The 22,757-nt window shown below is 33.1% G+C and overlaps 2 protein-coding genes across 2 annotated transcripts; one reads left to right on the forward strand and one right to left on the reverse strand.

Annotated features, from left to right (window-relative positions):
• The first annotated feature begins 8,646 nt into the window (after positions 1–8,646).
• Positions 8,647–10,110, forward strand: LOC108981842. Its single transcript, XM_018953094.1, has 4 exons — positions 8,647–8,757; positions 8,815–9,180; positions 9,291–9,373; positions 9,921–10,110. Exons 1-4 carry the CDS (start codon positions 8,647–8,649, stop codon positions 10,108–10,110), a joined length of 750 nt encoding a protein of 249 aa, XP_018808639.1.
• Positions 10,111–14,716: 4,606 nt separating this feature from the next.
• Positions 14,717–16,516, reverse strand: LOC108981841 (low affinity inorganic phosphate transporter 1-like). The gene has a single exon (XM_018953093.2). The coding sequence runs from the start codon at positions 16,461–16,463 to the stop codon at positions 14,850–14,852; it is 1,614 nt and encodes a 537-aa protein (XP_018808638.1). The 5' UTR covers positions 16,464–16,516; the 3' UTR covers positions 14,717–14,849.
• Positions 16,517–22,757: the final 6,241 nt, after the last annotated feature.

Raw genomic sequence — 22,757 nt, forward strand, 5'->3', positions numbered from 1 at the left:
GTCATTTTATCTTTTTATCCTATTTTACTTATATATATGTCTGGAATCATTTTCATTACGTGGATAAAAAAATAAAATGACATATTTTTAAGTGTGTGTACAGGATGTGAGGCTTATGTCTGAAATTTATATATATATATATATATATATATATATTATAAGCTTTGAGTGTATTCATATGGTCTTATTTTTTGGATATTCAATAAAAAAGTAGTTGATAATTATTCCGTCATATTAAAACAAAGCTCTTAGTTATCATAAGCTTTATCTAAGTCAATTATTTTTGGGCCAAGTGGCACCGACCTCAATATCTCCAGATGGGTTTCGGGATTTGAAATAATCCACAATCTCATTGTCCAGATATTTTAAAAAATATTATATTCTAAATTAGCTTATCGATGATATATAATAAAGTATTACTTTCAGATTGATAACAGAAGATAATTTGATTCCGATGCATCAAAAGATCATGATTGAATTTTAAGATTTAAAATAAGATAGAAATAAATATATAAGATGGATTTATTTCATTCGAAACTCATATAGCATGAAATGCATATCTTATTTAATGTATCTCTTTTGAAAAATACTTTTAAGACCTAGTACTTGTAAATAGTTTTAAAATAGTTTGAGTTAGATGTATTATTGAATTTTAAGAAATGTGAGAGGAAAAGTTAAATAAAAATATTATAAAATTAAAAAATCATTTTTAATATCATTTTTTAATATTATTTTTGTTTTAAAATTTTAAAAAATATATTATTTTTTGTATTTTGTTTGGAAGTTTGGTAAAGGTTTAATTATTAGATGAAAAAAATTAAAAATTAAAATTTTTTTCTGTTTGAGTGATTTTTAGAAAGAAAATATTTTTAAATACCTAAGAAAATCTGAGAATACCTTATACAGAATTGATTTGAAGTGGTGGGGCTGGTATTGAGCCAATAATAGACACCAATGACATTTTGACACATCACATATTTCATATTAAGCCAAAAGAGGTGCATCACACTGGATTATTGATTTGCATGACCACTAAGCCCCAGACCCCTCACGTTCGAAAAGTTGTGAATCACCTATTCTTTTGCTGTCGTCGCCCACCATCTCCGCTGTCGCCCGTCTCCATCTCCGTCACCCTCCCGCCGTCGTTTGCTGGCTTAATTTGTTTTATCAGATAACATTCCAAGAGCTTTTAGATGGGGTTCCTTAGAAGGAATTCTAAGTGGATTTGGTTCTTATTTGCGTGGTTGATTATGAAGATCGGGTTCGTTTCATTGAAGATTACAAAGAGACAGTTGAGAATTTCAAGTTCAGAGGTCTCCACTTCGAAGCAGACTTTGATTTCTTCTTGTTTTCATGGGATTTATCATTTGAGACGCTATTTGTTTGTGTTCAATTTCTGTTTTGCATATATATTTCGGATATATCTCTGGCTTGTCGAATCCCACCCAGTTCGAAGCTTTGTCGAAATCCCATCCACCACTATCCCTTGCTTTCACATGAAACTGCCTCAAATATATATGTGGTGAAAAATAGTAACAATTAGAAGGTAATGTAACTGAGAACTGTAGATAGTGGAGGGTCATAATTCATGACATTGACGAGGGACCTACCCAGCTAGCTACTTCATTTCTAGAACACCCTTGAAATCACTCACAGCTAAAGAGGATCTAAGAAGAGATATGATTCTGTTAAAAAAAAAAATAGAAAAAAGAGGCCAGCCTAGTGAATCACGATAAAGAATGAAGAGCTTCTCTCTCTCTCTCTCTCTCTCTCTCTCTCTCTCTCTGCGACTATCAGATTGCATTTGGGTTATTTTTTCTCTGAAAAAAATTCCGAATTGAAGACTTTTCCTCCATCTATGGCCTTTTGCAGAAATTTCAATGAGGAGGTTTTTGGAGAGGGAGTTTCCATGCTAGAATCAGCAAAGAGGGAGGGGAGAGTGGCAGAAAGGGGGGCCGTTGTCAGTCGTGGCGAAGAGGGGGAGAAGAAAAAATGGTGGAGAGGGAGGGCTTTTTCATCTGAGTTACGTGGAAGAGAATGGAGAGGGTTATTGTGCGTGATCTCATGCAGTGGGGGCACATGATAGATAAAGTGAGGAGTTTACGTGGAACTCACCCATTGGAGGGCTGCTATATGGAAAAAAATAGATGGACCGGTTATACGATTTAACTCTACTTTATAAAAATTTCCAAACGGACCCTAATCACATCTATTTTGTTTCTTTTTCAAAACAAAAAGATTGATGAGTGAGAATTACCTGCCATATTCCTCGCAACTTAATTTAATCACTAATTAACTACAAAACTATTGAATGATGCATGTAATAGTAATACAAAATGAGAAATTTTATATAGAAGTATTACACCACTCACATCCACCTAACCAATATGCGATTTTTCATTTTTTCCATTGTATATTAATGTTTAAATATGTGTGTTTAAATAAAATGACCAAAAATAAAAAATTACATGTTGGTTAGAAGAAGGTATATGGTAATTGTAAAGCTTAATTCCTTATAGCATTTCTTGTAAAAAGGAAAAAGGGAAAAAAGTAGAAAAATATATGAATAGAGATCCTTCAAAGTTTTTTACCAAGCTTTACAACTTAAAATGGGAGAGAGATATAAACATGAAGTGAGTCCTACATGTGTTATCCCTCTCCCACTATAGTTATTCCCTAGAATTCTGTAAACAAATATAGGGAATCCAAAGAGTATAATATATATATATATAAAATATATTGGAGTAATGCTAAAAACCACACTACTATTCCACCTTCATTCTATTTTATAATGTGAGACTTTCCATTACCATTGTATTATTTTTTTATAAAAGAAATTCAAAGGTTGATGGACAGTATCACTTCATCATAATAGAATAAGAATGCGATGATAATGTAATTTAATGCTAAAGAAAAATTCTATTCGTAAGTCGGTGTGTATAACACACCAATTAAAATGCTTATATTACATAATTTGATTTGAAAGATAAATTTTAAAATTTAAATCTTACAAATCAAATCTTACTTATATTTAAGTTACGTGGATGATATGTTTTACGCATCAGCTTGAGAATAGAATAATTCTATTTTTTAGACTAGAAATCTAAAAGTTGATGGATAATATTACCACCTCATTATATTGAGATAAGAGTAAGATAATTGTGTAATATGTAAAACTTTACCGTATATTGAAACTTTAAACTTTCAAAGATTCTGAAATTTACACCCAAAATTATTAATAGAATTGACAGATTATATCTTCAAGCTAGCATTACCAATTTGCATAACTATCACGATAAATGAAATAAAGACACAAAACTTGGTATATGATATTTATAGTAAGATCTTAATAAAGTAGGGTGTAAAGTATAAAATTTATAAATTTTCTAGAGTGTGAGGTACTGTATTTATCCTTGGTTTAGATAACACAAAACATCTCATCTCATTTCATCATTACAATTTTTTTAAATTCTCATACAAAAATATAATAAACAATTCAACTTTTTCAAATTTAAAAATAAAAATAATACTAAAAAATTATATTCTAATAATATTTTACTCAATTTTCAATAAAATATCTCATCTCATCTAAACGGTCTATCCAAACCCACCTTAAATATAACAAAAAGAAACTGTCACGCAAAACATTCTTCATCATCAGATAGAAACTACGAAGTTTATATGGACATGGTTTTCTTAAGGATATAGGGATCAGAGCTGGAAATCAGCTTCAACATGGACAGTTTGATGGAGCTATAAACAGGAAAGATGCATTCTGGTTCTTGGATCGGATTTACATAATTGTATTTATGACTATCTAATAATTGTCTTTGATTTCTCTAAAAATTATATTTATTAATTAATATTTAGTTTAAAATCTAACTTGTCAAGAGCTTGATCGCCTGATGATGTATGATTCAGTTCTTCAAATAAAAAATTTGGATTCAAAACCCGTCATTCTTTATATATATAAAAAAAAACTCACTAGCCAAAAAAAAAATATAAAAATTAAGAAAAAATATGAAGATTAATATTGGCTTGGATCGATCATTGTTGACCTTGGCATCTTGATGGGGTGGCTAAGGCGCGGTTTGGATTCGAAGGTGACTTGAGGAAATTTGAACTCATTTCGTATGAAGAAGTCTTTTTTGTTTTGATGTGTTTTCATATAAGACAAAATGCTTACTGATTGTTGCTTTTTACTTTTCTTCTAAGGACTGTTTCCATTACATGGGTGTAATGAATGCTCCGAAGGCCCTCACCCACCCCTTCACCCAGCCTCTTCACGCACCCCTCATCGAGATGCAGAGCTCAAAGGGCCTTACCCACCCATTCACGCACCCCTCATCTCGTTGCAGAGCTCATCACTGTGGGCTGACCCATCTCCTGCCATCATCGATGCCAGAACTCACGAGTTTAGCCCACTTATGGCATGGGCGAGGGGGCATCTCATCTGCAATCTAGGAAACGCACGAATTGGAAGGCGGCTCGAGGTATTGGAAATATCTCATGACCCACAGCGAAGGCAACCCAGGTTCGTTGATCGCGTGAGAGATACCATCCCCACCAATCGAGCTGGGTTTCATCTACTTCTTGGTAACCGTAGCACATCACGTCCCCCTTCCTTTTACAGAGTTTCCCCTGCCCCCTGACCCAAAGGCTGCGAACACACGTCTACGGTTTTGACAGTAGATTCGCGTTTAACAGTGTAGAAATATTCCCTTTTCATAGCCCCTTACATGACAAATTCACAAATCGCCAACAAAAATGAAACCCACCATTCCAAAAATATGCAAACACCGCACCTCAAGAAGTTGATCCTACCATAAACACCCACTCCGTATTTCTATCACCACCACGGCTCCAATAACACGGTCCTTCCAAGTATGTGAATCTAACTCATTTCAAATCATTTTTAGCTGTTATTTATGCAATGCAAAAATTTCAGTTGGCGTGACTCTAGTTGGGAGATAAATTTCACCTAAAATTTTTATTATAGTGGTTATTGACCGAGATAAACGTGTATCCATGTTATGCAAGCTGTGCTCATGAGCATGACAGTGCTAAGTTTCATGTTATTTTAATTTTCATTTGTAATGGTCAACTGTTTAGAAAATATTTATGTTGTTTATCCATTTCATTTATTTAGATGTTATGGTTTGAAATTGCATAACGATGATGCATAATGAGATTATTTAACAATGCATAATCCTGTGATCTTTATGGTTTGCCGTGCATGTGGTTTTGTTTTTTGGGTTTGCATACTTGAATGTGGTAGTTTGCTTGGGGTCTCAGTTCATTGTTTCAAAAATGAAATTCTTGTTCTGTGTTTTGTTTTTCTTTTTGGTATGCATACTTGAATGTGGTAGTGGGGTGTTTTTATTTATGTTTTTTGTGTAGGCTACTGCCGTGCATGTGGTTTTTGTTTTGGGCTTGCATACTTGAATGTGGTAGTTTGCTTGAGAGTTCATTTCGAGTCACTTAAATAAGATGGCATTGTGGTGTGTTTTGTTTTTTTTTTTTTTGGTATGCATACGTGAATGTGGTAGTGGGGTGTTTTGATTTTTATTTTTTGTTCTGCTACTGCCGTGCATGTGGTTTTATTTTTGGGATTGCATACTTGAATGTGGTAGTTTGCTTGGAGCCTTATTTCATAGCACTTAAAAAAATTATTATTGTTCTGTTTTTGGCATTTGTTTTTGGTATGCATGCTTGAATGTGGTAGTGAGGTGTTTTGAGGTTTGTTTTTTGTTCTGCTACTACCGTGCATGTGGTTTTATTTTTGGTTTGCATACTTGAATGTGGTAGTTTGCTTGGGGCCTCATTTCATAGGACTTAAAAAAAATTATTATTATTCTGTTTTTGGCATTTGTTTTTGGTATGCATACTTGAATGTGGTAGTGGGGTGTTTTGATTTTTTTTTTCTTTTTTTTTTTTCTTTCTGCTACTGCCGTGCATGTGGTTTTATTTTTGGGTTTACATACTTGAATGTGGTAGTTTGTTTGGGGCCTCATTTCATAGGCGAGTTGAAAAAATTATGAGTAATGCTACATACAGTCGTGGAATGTGTTAACGCCGTGCAGTCGCTTTGAAAAAGAGTGGAGTCCACTATTAAAAAATTAATTTCTTTTCATGTGGGTCTCATATTTATTCACTTTTTTCAAAGCGACTGTACGGCTCTTGTACACTCGCGACTGCAAATATAATTTTTCAAAAATTATTATTGTTCTATTTTTGGCATTTGTTTTTGGTATGCATGCTTGAATGTGGTAATGGGCTGTTTTTATTTTTTATTTTTTTTTCTGCTACTGTCGTACATGTGGCTTTATTGGGTTCGCATACTTGAATGTGGTAGTTTGTTTGGGGTCTCATTTCATAGGCGAGTTGAAAAAATTATTATTGTTCTGTTTTTGGCATTTGTTTTTGGTATGCATGCTTGAATGTCGTAGTTGGGTGTTTTGATTTTTGTTTTTTTTTTTGCTACTGCCGTGCATGTGGTTTTCTTTTTGGGTTTGCATACTTAAATGCGAAAGTTTGCTTGGGGCCTCATTTCATAGGCGAGTTGAGAAAATTATTATTGTTTTGTTTTTGACATTTGTTTTTGGTATGCATGCTTGAATGTGGTAGTGGGGTGTTTTGATTTTTGTTTTTGTTTTTTTTTTTCTAGCTAGTACTGTTGTGCATGTGGTTTTATTTTTGGGTTTGCATACTTGAATGTGGTAGTTTGCTTGGGGCCTCATTTCATAGGCGAGTTGAAAAAATTATTATTGTTCTATTTTTGGCATTTTGTTTTTAGTATGCATGCTTGAATGTGGTAGTGGGTTGTTTTGATTTTTGTTTTCGTTTTTTTTTTCTGCTATTGCCGTGCATGTGGTTTTATTTTTGGGTTTGCATACTTGAACGTGGTAGTTTGCTTGGAGCCTCATTTCATAGGACTTAAATTATTATTGTTCTGTTTTTGGCGTTTTGTTTTTGGTTTGTATTCTTGAATGTGGTAGTAGGGTCTTTTGATTTTTGTTTTTTGTTCTTCTACTGTAGTGTATTTATATATAACAAAGTTTCATTTTGTTAATAAACTTCCGTCATCCATGTTCTTCTAGCGATACTCCTTACGCTCATCTGCTAGACATCATCCATGTCAACATGTATGAGTCATATTTTAATTCCAGCTCATTACTCATATTAAGACATATTGCCTGTAACATTGCATATTTGACAAACAATATATTTTTCTGTGTTATATTACCAATTTTAGCTATTCCAAATGGATGATTCAGAAAACACGAGCCGGGATCATGCGATTTGGGGCGATGTCATGGAGGAGATATTCATTGACATGCTCTATCAGGATGCCCTTCACGGTAGATTAAAGGGTGGAAATATCACGTTTAGAGAGCATGGAATTTATGCTCAGCGACTCACCGCTATTGGTGTAAAAGTGTTTGATGCAAACCAGGTTCATGGAAAACTTACGAGGTTGAAAGGTTTACAATGTTTGTTTACCGATTTATTGAGCCAAACCGGAATGGGTTGGGATCCCGACACGAAGACAATAGTCGCCAGCGAAGATTGTTGAGAAAATGCCATCAGGGTAAAAATAAACTTATTAAGCATCTTTATTGCACCAAAAAGCAAGTTTGTTCACTACTCATCTGATTACTAACATGTATGTATACTCTGTAATTGTTAGGTTAAATCGAAATGAGGGAGGTTTCGTACTTTCGGCTGCCCAAAGTACGAGGAGATGTGCACTATATTTGGCACTTCTGTTGCATACCGGACTGTACAACACGCAACAACACAGCTTCCCGCAGATAGCGACGAGGAGCGGCGCCTTGATGAGGAGATGCGAGCTCGGCGCCCTCCTGCATTTGGCAATCGACAGGGATTGCCCATTGACATTGATGACTTTATTGACTTGATGGGGATCGGGTCACCTTCAGTCGATGCAGGGACACAATCATCACGTAGGTCGAAGAAGAAAAAGAGCAAGTTTGAGGTACAACTTTCTAAAGCCGTGGAGGAGGTGAAACACATGCAGATGGTGCGGCGTAAGCGGTATGAGGATCGGGAAGCTGTGGATTCATCAAAGTGCAGCAAAGGCTCACAGCCAAGTGATGCTACCAATGGCGGTTACGATCCGATTAGTTATTGTGCGACATTGCTCAGCAAGCTTTCCCCGAGGCTGGATCCTCAACAACTTGTTTGTGCAATTAAGGAATTACTAAACGCAGATATGCGTTAGTTCTTCTTGTCATTGGATGCCGTCGGGAGGGACGATTGGGTCCGTAATTGTTAAAGTAGCATGCATGAGTTGTATTTTATTTTTTAGGCATTATGACTATTTATTGTCTCATACCTTTCATGAGATGATTTAAATGGTTTGATAAGTTTATGTACCGCTACTTTTTCAACCATCGTTGTCTGGACCATTAATTTAGATGAAGTAGATGAAGGCCTGATTTTAAGGGTTAAGGCCCTGTTTGGATTATGCATGATTATTCACCTTAATGCATAATAGTTATATAGTTATAATAATGCATGATTATTTTGTTAACTTGGGAGATTACTTACAACTGTTGTCAAGATAAAAGTGCGAATTAACCCACTGTGCACAGTGCGAATTGGTTAGTAGGAAGCCCTTCAATGAACGTGAATCTTGATATAGATGACATCTTTCCTGATGGGGGTTTGACTGATAGTCATAGAGAAGAATTTGCAATTGATGATCTTGAGACACTTGCATTTCTTGAGTGGGTTGGTAGACAAGCGCAACAGAATCTTAGACAGCCACAACATAATATCGTCTTGTAGGGACATCATTATATTTTGGAAGTTTTGAATGGGAATCCAAGGAATTCTCGCAAGTTATTCCGAATGGAGGTTGATGCCTTCCGCGCATTATGCAGCTTGTTACGTTCAAATAGATTTTTGAATGATACTAGAAAAGGGGTGACCGTCGAAGAACAATTAGGCATGTTCACATTGGTAGTGGCAACTGGAGACGAACAACGGATTGTGGGGCATCGATTTCAACATTCAACGGAAACTATTAAGTCCCATGTAAGGAAAGTTATGCAGGCCCTGTGTAGGCTTGGGACACATCTTATTTACCCAACCCACACATTCGGGGTGCACCCAACAATTGTAGGCAATTCGAGAAATTATCCTTGGTTTGAGGTAAGTTGTTTATGGTACATAATAAATTATAATTCTGATTATGTTGGGTCATTGTTTAATAAATTACTTGAACGTACGCAACCATAATAAGATGGGTTCTTCGTTTGCAGGGATGCATTGGAGCAATTGATGGGACCATGATCGACGCCATTGTACCTGTAGAGGTGCGTGAGGCATGTCGCAACCGGCATGAGTGAGTTGCCCAAAACGTCTTGTGTGTATGTGACTCGGACATGAAGTTCACATTACTGTACACTGGTTGGGAGGGAAGTTCGCGTGATGCACGAGTATTCATCAATGCATTGAGTAAGGGCCGCAACCAATTTCCAATGCCTCTCGACGATAAATATTTAATATTATTTAATTATTTTTGTCTTCAAATTCTCTCTTTATATGTATTTTGTTACATCTGTGGGAATGGTTGGCAGGGGCCTGATTTTTTTCCTGTTAATGGGTAACAGGTCATTATTATATAGTCGATTCGGCGTACCCATGTACTCGGGGATTTATGCCCCCTATCCTAGAGAGAGATATCATAGAAGTGACCATCAGGGTCAGCGGGGATTTAGGGGGTATAAGGATTATTTTAATCATCGTTATTCATGCATTCGTAACGTAATAGAACGTACATTTGGAGACTTGAAATCACGATTTAGAATTTTAAGACTCATGCCTGCGTATAAAGTTGGGAGGCAAGGTGATCTGATCATTGCATGTTGTACATTACACAATTTTATTAGAATGATGACATCGAATGGCTGGTTGTTCGAGAACTGGAGAAATATGGAGCTCAATCCAAGCGGTCGTGCATGTAGTGATGTCGCAGCTTCAGCACGTCATCCTGACATGACCGTCGAATCAGCCCGGGTTATGGCTGCAATTAGGAATGACATTGCCATTCGTATGTGGGAAGCTAGGGGTGGTCATTGATATGTATATAATAAATATTGGGATTATAAGGGTGTAGTTAGATATTCAAATGTATTTCAAATTTGATTTTGGTGTGGCAATAGATTACTTATTTACATACATGGGGAAGTTTGTAGCAAATTTCTTTGGAAAATATGGTTGCTAATTTTATGAGCTCTATATGTAAATTGAGTTTAATAAATGATTGGTCGATATGTAATTTTTATACTACTAAAATTAGAAAATAAAGTGATTTTATAATTTAATGACGTTATTTTTCTAATTTATTATCATTGACCATAATTGAAACTAACTAGAGCTAGGCAAAATGATCATTTGTACTTGAATATGGAAAAAAATTTTAAGCACAATTGTTTATAAAAAAATATTTTATATATATTAGTATTATTTAACGATTTTGGAAATAATTAAAAAATTATTTTTAAAACAATTTTTATTAATCAATTTTTATTTGATATTTTACAAAAGAAATTTCGTTAGAAAAAAATATTGTAATCTGAAAAATATTATTATTCACTATATTTAAAAAAATAAAAATTAAGTAGGTAATTTATAATTTATTATTATTTATTTATAAATAACATCTATATGATTTCAAAAAAGTTAAAACCATATCAACTCACTCCTAATCCAAACACATAATATTTTTAAAAACTATCTCATTTTAACTCATCTTATTACTCATCTCAACTCATATTCAAATTTAAAGGACACCTAATTGTTGTGAAGATGGATATTTTCATGTGGTTTAGTCTCTAATCCGTCTTTTTAAGGAAAGGTTATGCTATTTATGCCATAATATTCTTGAGTTGACATATAACAGACATGGTGAGACATGAGTACGTAGGTAGTAGGGCCAATAACGTTTTTGAGTGAAATGATTTTTGTCACGCCGTTGGAATTAAATTTCCTCAAATAATTACTACTGTTCTACGTGTACGGTGGGTTATCATCGGAATTTAACTGATTTTATTTGAAATTTTCTATTTTTTGAGTTTTTGTATTTGCATCAATATGAACTATAGAGAAGTGATATAGTCATAAAAAAATCTCATAAAAATAAATTTATAAATTAACATATATTTAACAAATTAAATACTATTTGAAGGTGATTCTTTATCTGTGATAAAGGATATTCGGAAGTAGAGATAAATAATTCATGGTATAGATAGATTATTGAAGATGTTACAACTATTTTTAGAGACAGAACAAACTAGAAATTGCAATACACTCAAAGAGAGAGCAATAATGTAACCCATCAAGTTGCCAACCTTGCATTACAATGGGAAGATGAGGTACTTGTATGGGTAGAATTAGAGGGAACTACTGTTATTGAGAGTTACATACAGTTTGATAAGCATTGTAAAGAGTAATGTTATTGATGAATGAAAGGCAAAGTAGTTATTTCAAAAAAAAAAAAAAAAAACAACAATTGACTTAAAACTCATGAATATAAGTGACCAAAGGGTAATAGCTTGTGAGATAGAAGCATTCTTATTTTATTTTCTTAATTAGCTTGTCATCTTCTTTGGCTCACAATATTTAGATAGAAAACTTCTACTTGTTTTTTTTTTTTTTTTTTTTTTTCAGATGAGATGAGTTGAGATAAAAGTTAAAAGTTGAATAAAATATTATTAAAATATATTTTTTTAATATTATTTTTATTTTTAAACTTAAAAAAATGTAATTATTTATTTTATTTTATATGAAAATTTTAAAAAATTATAATAATAAAATAAAATAAAATGAAATGAATTATGTAATCAAATCAGCCCTTACCCTTTTGGAATTGTAAAGAATTCTACTGCACAGCTTGGGGGCTGTATCCCACCCCTTCTTTGTGAATTGTTTGTCACTTCACTCTTACCCACGCCAATGGAAGATGACAAAGTTACAAGTCAATTTCTTACCTATAGCCCACCACTTGGAGACTTGGGTATTAACCCTCAAACGAAGTTATTGAAAAAGTCAGAAGACTTTCATTACACTCCCAAAAAACGATCCAGCTTGCCTCCTGTTGGAAAAATAACAATACATCTCCTGTTATGAAATCTAATGGTTCCTCTCTTATATATGCATCCAACACATTTCATCAACTATAATTTTTTTAACAAAAAATAAAAAATAAAATCATGTATTGACCTATTAATTTTGTAAGTAATTAAAAAAACCGTCTATTAATCCAATAAACATAGTAATTAGTATCGATATTTTATATATTTTATTTTAATATTTATAATAAATAATATATTTATAAATAATAGTTTTTGTTTTTTTCCAAATTCCTTAATTTTTTCTCTTTTATTTTCCTCCATTGTGGCACTCATTTTGATCAAACCAAACCACAATTCTTTGTCTCAAAGTCCAACCATGTAATTTGTAAAATTATAAACTCCCACCTTAATTTAGAGAGCCCACATGTTGTTTTATTCTTTTGTTAAATTTTGTTAGAAGTTTACTAAAAATAAATTTAAAGAGACCAACAAGAATGTCTTGCAATTGTTATATTATCTACGTATTTATATATAAATATATTATTTATTATAAGTATTAAAAAAAACATATAAATATCTTTGATACTAGTTACTATGTTTATTGGGTGAATAGAGGGTTTTTTTAATTACTAGCATGTTTATGTGTTATTTTGAATAATTCTACATACAATCGTGAAGTGCGTAAATGATGCGCGTAATCGCTTTGAAAAAGAGTGGAGTCCATTATTAAAAAATTAATTTTTCTCACGTGGATCTCATGGTTTATTCATTTTTTTCAAAATAATTACGCGACGGTTGTACAATTCACAGTTGCAAATATCTTTTCTCATTTTCTTATTGAGTAATTCTAACAAGTGAACCAAAATGAAAGGAAAAATCCTTTTCCTTTTTTTTTTTCACCTGTTTTTTTGACATTTTTAGCCCTATATATAGAGTATATATAGACTACTACAAATGATGCCATAATTTCTGTTCATTAAACATAATCCTAATAGAAAAAAAAATGAAACAAATATTAACCCAAGAATAGATTTAATTTTTAAACAAATTTTATTTTGGACATTATTATAGCAATGTGAGGGTTACAAGCTTTCCATTTAAAAAAGTACAACATGATCATACTTTAAAAAAACCAACATTCTTGAGTGCTACGAACATGCTTAACTTTTTCTTATGTACTTTTTGGGGGGATGATATTATATTGTTGTCAGCATCTGCAGGCCCCCACGTTTGAGAATCAAGTTGAACTTAGTAGATTGATTTTTCTCATGTATATAAATCATCACAAAAGTATTTTTTCAATATGTTTATTTTCAAAAATATAAACGAATTATTTATTATTTAAAATGTCTCGTTTATATATCTTAGCAAAATTCTATTTGCCAGTCTTAATGCACAGGCATTGAGTTCACAATGTCTTGACAATAAACATTAGGATCCAACGATATAATATTTAAAAAAAGAGTAATATGAGATACAAGTTTAAAGTGTTCAAATCTCGTATAATCTATTTGTCTATAATGAACCTATCCAATGAGCATCAGTTTTACGAGTCTCTCTCAAATCTTGAATTATTATGAGATTTGGATTGAAGTGAGAGAAAAATGTTGCAAAAATGTGTAGGGGAAAAGAGCTACAAACTAGGACATAAGACTGAGAACTTGCAAACGGATGAAACAACGAGAGGGTAGGGGGGAGAGAGGGCATATCCAAGCCCTTTTTGTACTTTTTCTTTTTTAAATTGGTGAATAGACCCGGTTGGACACGTACTAAACCGGTTTGTGGTGTACTGTTGGTCAGGTCTCGAGGTTGTTAGATCTCGTTTGGCCAGAACCTATTTTACTGTAGCATCTGATACGGATTTGGGGATCGATTACAATCAGTTATCAATGATGCATCTGCACAGATTAATAAATAATGATACAGGTAAACTCTTTTCTCAACTATTTAGGGTATTTCTATAGATGGATATTAGTTTTATAAGCTATTTTATATAAATGTCTCATTATTTAAAATATAATTATATAAATGATTGAGAATAGAATAATTTAATAAAATTATATTGAGTTTGGTTATCATAACTTGAAAACACTCTTGAGAGGTTCGAGGATCGAGCCATAATTATATTCTCGATTAATATTTTATAAAAGAAAAAAAAAACATTTCTTGTGATTCGGTGAAAACCAAAACAACATTAATTTTTCAAAGACAAAACAAAAACTTATTTTTGTCCCTAACAGAAAAAGGAATTACATCGAAAAAAGCAATATTTTTTAAGTGATTTTATATAGAGTAATATTGAAATTTTATGTACTTTTTTTTTTAAAAAATAAAATTTATCATTAAAAAATTAATTTTTTCATGTGTCTTATATTTATTTATTATTTTCAAATTGAGTGTGTCAATCAGTTTGCATAATCTATAGGACCGCAAATATTCAAATGAATTTATCATCCAATACTAAACATTCAATAAATTCAAGCATGCTGTTCTTAATTATGATCAGTTGATCAGCATGCTGTTCTTATGTTAACAACTTAACATATATATTAATAAATCATGCACATATCACACATTCCTAAATTAATCCATGGTAGCTAGAAACAAAAATGAACTAATTAAACAAAAATTGAGTCGAAGTTACAGACAGATCATAAACAGAGGCCGAAAATCAAACCAAACTATTGAAGTATTAGAGATAAGCCAACAAAAAAAAAAAAAAAACTCTACAGTAAGGCAAATTAATTAAGCCGTTTCAACCACTTTCCTGTTGGATTGCTCTTGATCATCTCCTTCATCCTCCCTCGACATTTCCTCCAGAGATTTTCCCTTGGACTCCGGCACCAAAAATGTGAAGAAGAACCCGACCACATTGACCACTGCGAGCACAAGGAGAGAATTTCTCATTCCAATTCCGGCTGGGTATCCCGGATCAGCCTTTGACTGGTCTTGGTTTTGCGACGCATACAAGAACCCAAAAGATCCCACTATTGCACCTGCTTTCCCTGCAGCTGCTGAAATACCATGGCATGTTGATCGAAGCCTCGCCGGGAAAATCTCCGCCGGCACAATGAATGTAGTGCTATTTGGCCCGAAATTGGCGAAGAAGAAGGTGAGGGCATACATGACAGCGAAGCCTATGTGGTTGGATTTTTCTGTCCAGTGGTGGTAAGGAATTGCGAGAGCAAACATGAAAACTGACATGAAGAAAAACCCAATTATCTGAATGGCAAACCTTCCAATGTAGTCGATGAGAAGAACCGTTGCCCAGTACCCAGGAACTGTGCCACACAGAGCAATCAGGGTTTGAGCCCTTGCAATCTTGTAGAGCTCCTCAAGGGCGCTCATGGTTTTTGGCTTAGGGATCCAACCAACTGCACTGAAGATGTCTTTCTGGAAAAGATTCTGGCTATAATAAGCAATGTCTACTAAGAACCACGTTGTTGTCGTCCCCAACAAGTGAAGCCCATGCCGAGAGAGAAATTCTGAAGAGAACAACCCGAAAGAGTTTCTTTTTTCAACCACTTGGACCTCCGCTTTGATCACGGCCTCCTTCCCTGATTCAATATCGACTTTCAAAACCTTGGCCATGTCTTCGCGAGCTTTCTGTTGATTCTTGGCAACTAAGGCAGTGTATCGAGGGGTTTCCGGCATTTTCATGCGCCAATAATAAGTCATTGCAGCAGGAACTGCACCGAACATGAGAATGATCCGCCATACATAGTCCGCCTGAGGGACAGTCGATCCAGTTGGATCCTCGGAGTAAGCCCTGGCAGGGAAGAGAACCTGAAAGATGGAGGAGACAACTATAGCCACAGCGCCGCCACCCAGAATGCCAAACCCTTGCATGGCGAAAACTGCAGCAATAAAAGCCCCCCGAGTTTTCTTGTTAGCATACTCGGCCATGATAGTTGCAGACAGTGGGTAATCTCCGCCAATTCCAAACCCAAGCCAGAACCTGAAAAAACACAGAGTCGCAATAACCGAGTTTGGCGTGCTCCCAAAGGAAAGCCCGGAACCGATGGAGCAGAAAACCATAAGCATGAGCGTGATGCCGTAGACGCGCTTCCGACCTAACTTGTCGCCAAGCCACCCAAAGAAAAGTTGTCCCGTTAGTGTTCCGCAGAAAGCGACTCCATTAACCGCTGCGGCTACGTTAGGCGGCAGACTACCGGGCTTCGACGATCCCTCGACGTGATAATATATGCGACCGAGAAGCTTCGTGACCAGGGAAATAGAGAAAAGATCGTAGGAATCGGTGAAGAACCCCATGCCGGCGATCACCACTGCAGTAAAGTGGTAAAGCTGAGTCTTGGCTTTGTCCAGCACGTCCAGGACCTTAAGCTGGTCTGAGGCCATGGTGGAAATCCTTAGTTAGATTTCGATCTATACCCTAAACTTCTTCTTCTTCTTTGTACGCTCTCCTGCAAAAAGTGAGACCGATGGAGGATATTAGATCTTTGATTTATAGGTAATCCACAGAAACGGCGTCTCTAAGAAGTGTCGAACCCTAGCTGGTGCTCTTCTTTCGGAAGAAGGAATCCTACGTCGAATTTCTGTTGCGGTTTTCTCCGAGATATTTGGGAAAAAGTAAGTGCCGTATAGATATTTTAAAAAATAGTGATTCTACCATTAAATCACACCAAATTAAATCGTTTTAAAAGATAAATGTTAAAATCTAAACATATGTACCCTAGACTCTTAAAAACCTTAATGCTAATTCCTTTTAAAAGCCTAAAGGTTTGTTTAGAAATATACCTCATATTAAAATTTTCATCTTATTTCATCACATTTTCATTTCAAATATAATTTAAATATAAATATTTTCTAACTAATCATTATAACTTTTTCAAATAAAAAATAAGTCAACTTTTATAAATATCTAAACAAAAATAATATTATAAAACTATATTTTAACAATATTTTAATTTTATAATATTTTTATTTAATTTTTTCTCTTTTATTTTTTAAAATTTAAAAAATACTAAATCAAATTATCTTATTACTATTCACAAATTATTTTATTATTATTTATATAGTTTTATTTTTTTAGATATTCATTAAAAAGTAGTTGATAATTATTCCGTCATATTAAAACAAATCTCTTGGTTAACATAAGCTTTATCTAAAGTCAATTATCTTTGGGCCAAGTGGCACCGACCTCAACTATCTACAGATGGGTTTCGGGATTTGAAATAATCCACAATCTCATCGTCCAGATATTTAAAAAAATATTATATTCTAAATTATCTTATCGATGATATATAATAAAGTATTACTTTCAGATTGATAACAGAAAATAATTTGATTCTGATGCATCAAATTAAAGATCATAATTGAATTTTAAGATTTAAAATAGGATAGAAATACATATATAAGATGGATTTATTTCATTCGAAACTCATATAGCACGAAATGTATATATCTTATTTAATGTATTTATATCTTTTTAAAAACACTTTTAAGCTCCGTTTGAATATTTAAAACATCTCATAGTACTTGTAATTTTGAAATAGTTTGAGTTAGATTTATTATTGAATTTTAAGAAATGTGAGAGAAAAAATTAAATAAAAATATTATAAAGTTACAAAATTATTTTCAATCTCATTTTTGTTTTAAAATTTAAAAAATTGTATTATTTTTTATGTTTTGTTTGGAAGTTTGGTAAATGTTTAATTATTAGATGAAAAAAATAAAATATAAAAAAATTCTTTATTTGAGTGATGTTTAGAAAACAAATATTTAAAAATACCTAAGAAAATCTTAGAATACTTTATACAAAACCGATTTGGAGCAGTCGGGTTGGTATTGAACCAATAACAGACACCAATGACATTTTGGCACATCACATATTCCATATTAAACAAAAAGAGGTGCATCAAACTAGATTATTGATCTGCATGACCACTAAGCCCCAGACCCCTCATGTTCGAAAAGTTCTGAATCACCTATGCATATGCCGCCGTCGCCCACCTTATCCATTGTCGCCCATCTTTGCCACCCTCACATCATCGTTTGCTGGGTTAATTTGTTTTATCAGATAACATTTGAGGAGCTTTTGGACGGGGTTCCTTAGAAGGAATTATAAGTGGATTTGGTTCTTATTTACGTGGCTGATTGCGAAGATCGAGTTCGTTTCGTTGAAGATTACAGAGAGATAGTTGAGAATTTCGAGTTCAGAGGTCTCCACTTCAAAGCAGACGTTGATTTCCTCTTTGTTTTCATGGGGTTTATCATCTGAGACGTTATTTGTTTGTGTTCAATTTCTGTTTTGTAGATACATTTCGAATATATCTCTGGCTTGTCGAATCCTACCCTATTCCAAACCTTCTCGAACTCCCATCCGCTTCTATCTCTGGCTTTCACGTGAAACTGCCTCAAATATAATGTGGTGAAAAATAGTAACAATTAGAAGGTAATGTGGAGGGTCATAATTCACGACATTGACAAGGAACCTACCTAGCTGGCTACTTGCATTTGTAGAACACTATTGAAATCGCTCACAACTAAAGAAGATCTAAGAAGAGATATGCATCTGTAAAAGAAAAAGGAAAAAAAAAAGGTTAGCTGAGTGAATCACAATAAAGAATGAGGAGGTTCTCTCTCTCTCTCTCTCTCTCTCTCTCTCTCTCTCTCTCTCTCTCTACGCGCGACTATCGGATTGCATTTGGGTCCTTTTCTCTTTGAAAAAATCCCGAATTGAAGACTTTTCCTCCATCTATGGCCTCTTGCAGAAAATTCAGTGAGGAGGTTTCTGGAGAGGGGGTTTCCATGTAAGAATCAGCAAAGGGGGAGGGGAGAGTGGCAGAAAAGGGGGAAAAGACAAAATGGTGGAGTGGGAGGGGTTTTTCATCTAGGTTTCGTGGGAGAGAATGGAGAGGGTCAGCGTGCATGATCTCATGCAATGAGGGCACATGATGGATAAAGTGAGGAGCCTACGTGGAACTCACTCATTGGAGTGATGCTGTTTGAAAAAAAACAAATGGACCGGTTATAAGATTAATTCTACTTTATAATAATTTCCAAATGGCCCTAATTACATCTATTTTGTTTCTTTTTCAAAACAAAAAGATTGATGAGTGAGAATTATTTGCCATATTCCTCGCAACTTAATCTAATCACTAATTAACTACAAAACTATTGAATGATGCATGCAAAAGTAATAAAAAAGGAGAAATTCTACAAAGAAGTATTACACCACTCACATCCGCCTAATTAATATGCGATTTTTCATTTTTACCATTCTATATTAATGTTTAAATATGTGTGTTTAAATAAAATGACCAAAAATAACAAATTACATGTTAGTTAGAAGAAGGTATATGGTAATTGTAAAGCTTAATTTCTTATAGCATTTCTTGTAAAAAAGAAAAAGAGAAAAAAGTAGAAAAATCTACGAATAGAGATCCTACAAAGTTTTTTACCAAGCTCTACAACTTAAAATGGGAGAGAGACATAAACATGAAGTGAGTCCTACATGTGTTATCCCTCTCCCACTATAGTTATGCCCTAGAATTCTGTAAAAAATATAGGGAATCCAAAGTGTATATATATATATATTGGAGTAATGCTAAAAACCACACTACTAGTCCACCTTCATTCTATTTTATAATGTGACACTTTCCATTACCATTGTATTATTTTTTTATAAAAGAAATTCAAATGTTGATGGATAGTATTAGTTCATCATAGTAGGATAAGAATGAGATGATGCTGTAATTTAATGCTAAAGAAAAATTTTATTCGTAAGTCGGTGTGGATAATACGCCTATTAAAATGCTTAGAAGACATAATTTGATTTAGAAGATAAATTTTAAAATTTAAATCTTACAAATCAAATTTTACTATTTAAGTTAATTGGATGATATGCTTTACGCATCAGCTTGAAAAGAGAATAATTCTATTTTTTAGACTAGAAATCTAAAAGTTGATGGATAATATTACCACCTCATTATATTGAGATAAGAGTAAGATAATTGTGCAATATGTAAAACTTTACCATATATTGAAACTTTAAACTTTCAAAGATTCTGTAATTCACACCCAAAATTATTAGTAGAACTGACATATTACATCTTCAAGCTACCATTACCAATTTGCATAACTTTTACGATAAATGAAATAAAAACACATAACTTAGTATTTGATGTTTATAGTAAGATCTTAATAAAGTAGGGTGTAAAGTATAAAATTTATAAATTTTCTAGAGTGAGGTACTGTATTTATCCTTGGTTTTGATAACATAAAACATCTAATCTCATTTCATCATTATAGTTTTTTCAAATTGTCATACAAAAATATAATAAACAATTTAATTTTTTCAAATACCAAGATAAAAATAATGTTAAAAAATAATATTTTAATAATATTTTATTCAATTTTCAATAAAATCTCTCATCTCATCTGAACGGTCTATCCCAACCCACCTAAAACATAATAAAAAGAAACTGTCACGCAAAAAATTCTTCATCATCTGATAGAAACCACATAGTTTATGTTGACAGGGTTTTCTTAGAGAGATAGGGATCAGAGCTGGAAGTTAGCTTCAACATGGACCGTTTGATAGACCTGTAAATGGGAAAGATGCATTTTGGTTCTCGGATCGGATTTAAATAATTGTATTTATGTCTATCTGATAATTGTCTTTGATTTCTCTAAAAGTTATATTCATTAATTATTATTTAGTTTAAAATCTAACTTTTCAAGAGCTTGATCGCCTGATGACGTATGACTCAGCTCTTTAAATAAAAGATTTGGATTCAAAACCCACCATTCCTTATATATATCACTTGCCAAAAAAGTACGAAAAAAATTGTAAGAATTAAGAAAAAATATGAAGATTAATATTGGCTTGGATCGATCATCGTTGACCTTGGCATCATGATGGGGTGGCTAATTGTTGTGAAGGTGGGTATTTTCATGTGGATTAGTCTCTAATCCGTCTTTTTCAGGGAAGGTTATGCTATTTATGCCATAATATTCTTGAGTTGACATATAATAGACATGGTCAGATATGAGTACGTAGGTAGTAGGGCCAATAACTTTTTTGAGTGAAATGATTTTTGTCACGCCGTTGGAATTAAATTTCCTCAAATAATTACTACTGTTCTACGTGTATGGTGGGTTATCATGGGAATTCAACTGATTTTATTTGAAACTTTCTATTTTTTGGGTCGTGTTACAGTCATAAAGAGATTTCATAAAAGTAAATTTATAAATTGACATGCATTTAACAAATTATATACTATTTGAGAGTGATTCTTTATCTGTGATAAATGATATTTAGAGGTCGGAGATAAACAACTCATTGTATAGATAGATTATTTAAGATATTAAAACTATTTTTAGAGACAGAACAAACTAGAAATTGCAATACACTCCAAGAGAGAGCAATAATGTAACCCATCAAGTCGCCAAACTTGCATTACAATGTGAAGATGAGGTACTTGTATGGTTAGAATTAGAGGGAACTACTGTTATTGAGAGTTACATACAGTTTGATAAGCATTGTAAAGAGTAATGTTATTGAAGGATGAAAAGCAGTAGTTATTTAAAAAAAAAAATTTTGATGTTTAAAAAAAAAAAAACAATTGAGTTAGAACTCATGAATATAAGTGACCAAAGGATAGTAGTTTGTGAGATAGGAGCATTCTTAATTTATTTTCTTAATTAGCTTGTCATCTTCTTTGGCCAACAATATTTAGATAGAAAATTTTTACAGTTTGTTTTCGCAGATGAGATAAATTGAAATAAAAGTTAAAATTTGAATAAAATATTATTAGAATATATATTTTTAATATTATTTTTATTTTGAAATTTAAAAAATTTGAATTATTTATTTTATTTTGTGTGAAAACTTAAAAAAATTGTAATAATTAAATAATATAAGATGAAATAAATTGAGAAGAGTTGTAAAAAAAACTAGACTTATTTTAAAATTGTAAAGAGTTCTACTACACAACTTGGGGGCTGTATCCAGGGCCGACTGTTCCATAAAGCAAATTAGGCGGTTGCCTAAAGTCCCGCAGTGAAAGAAGACCCAAAAATTACTAAAAGTTAATTATTAATTTTTTTTAAAAAATATTATCTAAACTAAACGATATTAACCTAGAAAATTGAAAATTGAAAAATTATAGACTCTGCAACTTCACTTAGAAAAGTCAAAAGTCACAATAAAATCTCAAAAATGATGTTCCAATCTATCTGTGAAAAAAATTTCAAAACATCTCAAGAACTCTCATTTTATACTTGAAATTTACAAATTTTATTTCATCTCTCTTGTACTCTAGACTCCAGTCTACAGTCTCTAATCTCTAACTCTCTTACATCCTTCTTGCTCGTATTTGGCACTAGCAACCTCTCCTATCGTTGCATCGCACTTGCAGACGTTGAGCGGCATATCTGTTGTGCTACGGTCGATGAGGATAAAGGTAAAGCTGAAAAAATGTGTTATATATAGAGTAAAATTTTGTGGCAATAAAACAGCCACGTGACTTGTTTTCTAATCTTTAGAACATCCTTTGTTTTTTTTTCCTTCTTTTTCAAGACTTCCACCGACCATTGCGACCAAAGGTTTCACAATTGAATTCACATGGCCCATGGGCCACGTATTCATTGACTTTTTTTTTTTTTTTCAAATTTTGTATTTTTTTC

This window comes from Juglans regia, chromosome 13 (assembly GCF_001411555.2).
Source record: "Juglans regia cultivar Chandler chromosome 13, Walnut 2.0, whole genome shotgun sequence".
NCBI classification, from domain to species: Eukaryota; Viridiplantae; Streptophyta; class Magnoliopsida; order Fagales; family Juglandaceae; genus Juglans; species Juglans regia.

Bases quoted from the DNA above. Each gene is read 5' to 3' on its own strand.
- LOC108981842 (XM_018953094.1), top strand. From the start codon at position 8,647: ATGAACGTGAATCTTGATATAGATGACATCTTTCCTGATGGGGGTTTG. The intron at 8,758-8,814 runs GTTGGTAGACAA...ATCGTCTTGTAG, and splicing joins CACTTGCATTTCTTGAGTGG to GGACATCATTATATTTTGGA. The intron at 9,181-9,290 runs GTAAGTTGTTTA...CTTCGTTTGCAG, and splicing joins GAAATTATCCTTGGTTTGAG to GGATGCATTGGAGCAATTGA.
- LOC108981841 (XM_018953093.2), bottom strand. From the start codon at position 16,463: ATGGCCTCAGACCAGCTTAAGGTCCTGGACGTGCTGGACAAAGCCAAG.